Source organism: Lupinus angustifolius, chromosome LG06 (assembly GCF_001865875.1).
Source record: "Lupinus angustifolius cultivar Tanjil chromosome LG06, LupAngTanjil_v1.0, whole genome shotgun sequence".
Lineage (NCBI taxonomy): Eukaryota > Viridiplantae > Streptophyta > Magnoliopsida > Fabales > Fabaceae > Lupinus > Lupinus angustifolius.
The window spans coordinates 26,895,185-26,902,383 of NC_032014.1; the positions used below are offsets into that span (position 1 = coordinate 26,895,185).

Consider the following 7,199-nt stretch of genomic DNA (forward strand, 5'->3'; position numbering starts at 1 on the left):
ATGTATCACTTTAAGTATTCTTTATTTCTTATTAATAAGAAAATATAAAGTTAATACATATTTTATTTTTATTTTATTTTTTGACTAATAAAAAATAAAAAATACATCAATACTTTGAGAGAGAAAATTTGGCTCCAACCACAAGTCCCTTTTATAAAGAAAACAAACATTACTGTGTAAACTAAAGACGGGCCTTGGGCCTCGATGGCACGTAGAAACTAGACCCAAATGGAATATAACACTTGTTCGCTGATCAAATCTCAGACATTTGTTTTTCCCTTCTTATACAAGTTTTATTGTTTTGTCGAATAGTCACCAATCATCACATCTGGACAAAGAGAAAAAAAAAAGAGAAGGATGTTGAGGGTTGCTGCTAAGAGGCTTTCTTCTCTCTCTTCATCTCCATGGAGAGCCAACCACGCCGCCTCCGCCTTTCTCTCTCGGAACCCCGTCGCAGGTCCCTCCTTTTCGGAGGAACGCAGTTCCGACCCGTTTTTGCTCCGACCCGAATTCCTTCTTCCCTTCAGAGGTTAGTTAGGGTTTTCCCTCGTTTTAATTCGATTCATGCTGCTTTTGGATTGGTTGGTGGGTTTGATTCATCAGGTTTGTTAGGGTTTGATTCATTACCCGCTAGCTTAATTGGATATTTTGTTTGTTTGGAATATTTATGATTATCAATGAAGCTCTAATATAATGAGAATCGATGTGTTGTTGTTCGGTGATTTAGATACATTCTGCATTCGTTCCAGGCATGTGTTATTGAGATTCGAAAATTCGCGATAGACTTTTTTTGGTTTTTATGTTTTTTGTTGTTTAAAGAAGGATAGAGGATGTCATGATACTTAGAATTGTGGATTTGTATTTCACGGTAGTGACACGGAATTTTTCTTGTATTTTCTATATTGTGAAGTGTTTTTTTTGGGTTGAAATTTAGTTTTAAGCTATCTGTTTTCTCCTTCTCTTCAATTACTAGATATAAAACTACTTTGTTGAATAAATTTAATGCATCTAGTTGTATGGCTAACCATTTTGTCTAAGGAATTTTAATCCATGATGGAAGTGTAACTCGTGTTCAGGGTTTTAAATTGCGGTTGCGGGTATTGCGATTGTAGCCGTTGCGATGTGCATCGCGGCCATTGAGGTGTGAATTATTTTCTGAGTAAAATACTATTTTTGAAATAGATGGAGTTGGATGCGGCCCAATGCGGTTGGGTTGTGGCCTGATGCGGCCCAAATGTGGTCTGGTGCGGTTGCGTTATTGCCTGTTGCTATCACATCATTTTTATTCGGTGTCACACCGCAATTGCGGTGTGATGCTGTTGCGGTGGTTATTGCAACCACAATATTGCGGTGGTCATTGCAACCACAATATTGCGGCCACATCACATGATGTGGTCCGCAATTTGAAACACTGCTCATGCTTATATGATGAACCGTTGGTTGGTGTTCAACCTCAGTGTTTATCAAAACTAGAAAGGTAATAAGCCATAGTATAATAGACTCTTTTCTATTCTCTATTGAATTATATTATAATAAAAACAAAGAATTGTGTTCTGCTTTTAGGAAAGTATACAAGACGGTGGGGCAATATATAACTAACATCTTAAAGAAGTTACTGCCTAACTATTTGTGTTACCAATGAATCACAGAAACTGACATGGGCACATGACATGATCTGGACACTGACTCAGATATTGTATTCTAAAAATTGTTGGATGTAGACATAGAATGTTTATGAATATAAAATTGAAAGTTTAAGGAAACAGGTTCATAATTCTTAATAACGTTGCTATGTGGAAGCTGAAAATATGTTGAAATTGATCATCTGCAGTACAAACATTAGTGTATGACCCACAACACCACCAAAATTGTATGTTCATGTTTCATTATGCACTACTCTATTTGATCTACCACTAACTAGTAATGTTATGTTGCTAACTTTAAAACTTGATTTGGATTGAAAACATGGGGTTGTCTGTCTTGTGCTTTTGTTCTGCGTCTTGACGCTGGCTGGAAGGAATTTTTCTACAAGAAATGAAAGTATATAAATACTGTTAAGCTGTTTATATGGATGAACGTGGAACATTTTGATGAGGCTTGATAATAATTCTCATGATTCTTGTATTTGTATGGTTTCTTTTGTGCCATCATCAGGATTTACCTCTTTTTTGTCACCTGTCAATGATTCATAATGATAGGGACCGAAACACTAGATTACATTGAACTTGAAAATTGGAGTTCAGCTCCACCTTACAACATTGTTACTCCTCTGCCAAACCAGAAAAAATCAACCTGGAAACCTGTTAAAATGGAGGCAATGAAAAGGAGAAATGAATACAAGAATAATCACCAGAGATAGTGAAGAATCCTTACCTTAGGCCAAGGCCTCCTTAAACTCCAATTCAATTATGTGATACCCCATCTCCCTCACTAAAATGTCCTAGCCTTTCTTACAGTACTTTTCCTGTTCTCCTCATACACATGCAGGCCACTGTTACTAGGCCCATTCTTCCATCCCACTCGATTCCTCTTTACCCTTGTCCTATAGTATACACATGGATCAATACTGATCAATACCTTCCAATCAGTTACACATGGGTCCAGACTGATCAATAACCTTTGATTGTCATCAGAATTGTCCCAAGTGCTCTCATTATTCGGAAGTTTTTCCCATTTAATGAAGACTTCCTGTGAATTGCTAAGCAACTACTCTCGCACAACCAACACTGCCATGGAGCAACTTGAAATTCCCTTTCCCAGGCAATAAATTGGGAATCTGTTGGCCTGGTTAATCTGCTGTGAGTGCAATTTCCATATGCAATACATGGAAAAACATGGTACACCCATGAACTAGGAGGCAACTCCAATCTATATGCCACTTGCCCCACCTTCTAGGGCCCATAGAAACTGGGGCTGAGCTCCTCATCTATACATTCTGTAAATGACTTTAGCTTATAGGGCCATGCCTTCAAGTGGCACCCACTTAAAGTTGGAAATCTCTCCTTCATGGTTGCTGGAGTTTCTTTATTCCCTGGTAAATTCAATTCCTCCAGTATTGATCTCTTAACGAAAGCAGCTTGTCTACCTCATCTTAAGCTATATTTTCCCTCCAGTATCTTATAATTGAAGGAGAACTCTGCTATAAATTGCTTCAAAGGAACTCCTTTTGATTGAACCATTGTAAGAAGAATTAAACCATAACACTACCCATGCCAATTATTTCAGCCACTGATTTGGATGATTATTCTCAGAGCACCTCAAGTACATCTCTATAGTGCTATTGGTGACTTCTGTTTGGCTGTGCCGGTCCATCAAGGAATGATAAGATGAACTAGATCTAGATTTCACCAACTTAGTATATGATAACTTGAAAAGTTCCTTCTAGAACTGAATAATGAAGATGCAGTCTGTTTTTGGCTCCACCAAGCAGGGAAAACCAAGCAATCATATATGGGTGATGACTGATGAAAGGGTGGCTTAGTGCACGAGACTCCCATCTAGTGAGGTTTGGGGAGGGTAGATATATTCAGCCTTACCCTCACAAGCGAATAGAGTTTTTTCAGGATTTGAACCCATGACCTCTAGATCGCAAGGCAAGCAACCTTACTGTTGCACCGAATGTCACGCTCTCTATCCATCAAAATAACTTTTGAATCCACCCTATTTGATTTAGTAAGGCCCTAGCCACTACTCACCTAGCCCTATCAGAACTAACTAACAAACTCTACTAATGACTTATCCTATCAAATATAAACAAATAGTTTATCAGAGTTAGTCTTCCTTTTGAGATTTACAAATATCAATCTAATTTGAACAATTTCCTTGATGATGTGAAAATTTCTTCCACCGTTTAAATTTTATCCCAGATAAATTTAGAGGTTATGTTTAGAATTTAACAGTTAAATTTTCAATGACTCTTCAAATCTAAACTTCGATTGGTATAGGGTTAATCTTTTGGCATCTCTTTTGTTCTCTGTCCATGAGTTTTTTAGAGGTGTTTCTTGGCTAGATATACGCAGGGATTGACATGCTTTATTACATGGCTTTTTGCATGGGTCTTTAGTTGTTCCTTTCTGTTTGTTTTAGGATATCTTATCTTCTTTTGTACTTTTCTCTTCCCATCTAAACATATCTCTTTAATTATTTTAAAAATGTTTCCTTTGATTTGATAGCTAAATCTTGATTGGTATGGATAGGAATGGCTTGATATTCCATAACTTGTGTCTATCCACCCGCAGCCCGAGTTTCACTTCCTGGTTTATAGTGAATATCAAAATCACAACCTCACAGTTTGGCCACCCATTTATTTTCACTAGAGATAGTGAACAGTCCTCCTAGACCAAGGCCTCCTTAAACTTCACAAGACAATTCTGTAATATCCCCCTCAGTATTGCTGTCTTCCTAAATAATTGGTTCCATGATTCTCGAGTCCTCCTCTCCACTCTCCTTCCAGATGTGCATATTCTATAATGGCTTTCCTTTACTCCTCCAACTGATTCTCACTCATTAAATGTGATATTTGCCTTATATTTTTGGTTTCCTTTTTTCATCCTCTCGTACATACATTGGCACTGTTACCAGGCCTGTTCTTCATACCCATCTCACCCTTCTTTTCCTGTCTCCTATACGCATGGATTAATGCCCCATCACTTAAAAATTTGATTGTCCAAGAGTTCTAATATTCTTGGATGATATATATTCTAGTCTGTTTGCTTTACTAAACTAATAGGCAGTTGCATATTTCATTTTGGGGTTTGGTTTTTGTATGCACTTCTGTTGTTTCCTTGGCTTCTTCCCTTGGTTTAAGGCTTGCTTTTCTTTCAGTGATTGATTTATTTTTTATAACAAACGTAACTATTGGATTCAATTGATCTTGTCCAGGTTTTGCTTCTGAATCGCTGATCCACACAAAAGAACACGGCATTATTACTGAAATTCCTCCAACTGTTGCAGCAGTTAAAAATCCTTCTTCTAAGATTTTATATGATGAACATAATCATGAACGATTCCCTCCAGGTGACCCTAGCAAGCGGGCATTTGCATACTTTGTCCTAACAGGTGGTAGGTTTGTTTATGCTTCTCTGGTCCGTCTCCTTGTCCTCAAGTTTGTGCTCAGCATGTCTGCCAGCAAGGATGTTCTTGCTATGGCTTCACTTGAAGTTGACCTTTCCAGCATTGAACCAGGCTCTACTGTGACTGTTAAGTGGCGTGGAAAGCCAGTGTTCATCAGGCGCAGAACAGATGACGATATTAAGGTGGCAAACAGTGTTGATGTTGGATCTCTTCGAGATCCCCAGCAGGATTCAGAGAGAGTGAAGAACCCAGAATGGCTCATTGTGGTTGGGGTTTGCACACATTTGGGTTGTATTCCCTTGCCAAATGCTGGTGACTTTGGTGGGTGGTTTTGCCCATGCCATGGTTCACATTATGATGTCTCTGGCAGGATTAGGAAGGGGCCAGCACCATACAATCTGGAGGTACCAACTTATTCCTTCTTGGAAGAAAACAAGTTGCTGGTTGGTTGAAGACCTCTGGCTGCTTATGAGTCTACTTTTTTTTAATTGTTGGATAATGTCGAAACCTGCCAGACATATTTTGCCTCCCAGTCCTCATTTGGTATTTTGGCAAATGTTTTTATGTAATTCAAAAATTTACCTGTTTCTATCTGGCGAAACTTATATCAAATAATCGCCTGACTTGCTTATTATATGAATGTTCAATAGCTGATGACTTCATGTTATATTGCATTTTACCACAAGATGTACTGCATTTTGAAAGGATAAATTAAATAAGTAGCCACCGAAAATGTTGAAGAAATTCTTCATTTACATAATTATTTCAGTAAACTAAATTGGTGTGCCTGACATGTCAAAACTGTTAACTGGCACAAGAAATGAACAATGATTATATGTCCAAATTTTTGTCTCCATGAAGCTAATCATATTACACAAGTAATAAAAATAAATTATTCTATGTTTTTATTATATTTTCTTAATTAGTTAATACTTTTGATTTGATTGAAATCAAATATTTATACTCCATTCACTAGAAATGGGTGGCTCACAACATTTGTTCCAGGGAACCAGGTGAGAGCATTTTTCTACGTCCAGTCCAGTATCATTTCGTAACATTCTTTTTGTCAAAGAAACTAATAGGATATATGTTATTATGTGGTTAATTACAATATAAATATAAATAAGATAGTTAATTATTTAAATTTAATAATTGATATTATATTAGTATTTTTAGAATGTTATTATATTGTAAGATGATGACAGTTATATGATCATCATCATCTTATGATTTTTTTATTCTCTTTAAATAGTGTCTTTGTTTACCTATAAAGAAATCAATAAAATATGAACAATTTACTCTTTTATTATGTTAGTTTATATCCTTCTTAGGAGTTAGGGTAATTTCATAATGTTCTTAATAGATTGCTATTTGTACTCTATTAATAGTGCTTTTATTTGTTCCCCAATGTCTTCCATGAGTGTGGACGATGGCATAAACAAAAGTTTCAACAATTCCAAAATGAAGAAGATGCAAAACATTATTCATTTCTCAAGACTCTTACTAACCTTAACCATAAGGTAACAATTCTAAGCGCTCTTCCTCCATATTCTCATGTCCATCTCATGTTACCAACACCCTTCAAAACCCTTACTTCTACACACACATTACTACCACCAAACCCCACAACCACATGTCTCATTTTCTTTCTTTTTCACAACTGCCAAAACAACAACCTCCACAGCAAAATTATCTAGCTTCACAACACTATTGGTCTCTACTCTTTCAACCTTATTATTCATTAACTAAATAATCAACTCAAATTATATCCAACATTACCAAAACTAATAAAAAAATCAACATGAACATAATGAAAAAAATAGAAATAAAATTCAATTACCATTTGCTCCCTATTATCAAAGATTGAAGCATCACCGACAACAAAAACAAGCTCTATTGTGTCCACCAAGCGATGCACAAAAAACAAAATCTCACTCATATGGATAGATGAGAAAAATATTTGTTTCGACATGAACTAATTTATGATGGAAGAAAATTAATTGTTCCAAATAGTAGAGCAAAAAAATGTTTGAATATGTATTTTGCACCAATTTTTGAAAAGAAATTGACTAGATATAAGAAGAAGAGTGAAGAAAAGTTGGTTTGGGAAGAGAGAAAAACAGAGG

General features: G+C 36.3%; 1 protein-coding gene across 1 annotated transcript; it reads left to right on the forward strand.

Annotated features, from left to right (window-relative positions):
* Positions 286-5,747, forward strand: LOC109350358 (cytochrome b-c1 complex subunit Rieske-4, mitochondrial-like). Its single transcript, XM_019591603.1, has 2 exons — positions 286-529; positions 4,882-5,747. The coding sequence occupies exons 1-2, from the start codon at positions 358-360 to the stop codon at positions 5,523-5,525; spliced, it is 816 nt and encodes a 271-aa protein (XP_019447148.1). The 5' UTR covers positions 286-357; the 3' UTR covers positions 5,526-5,747.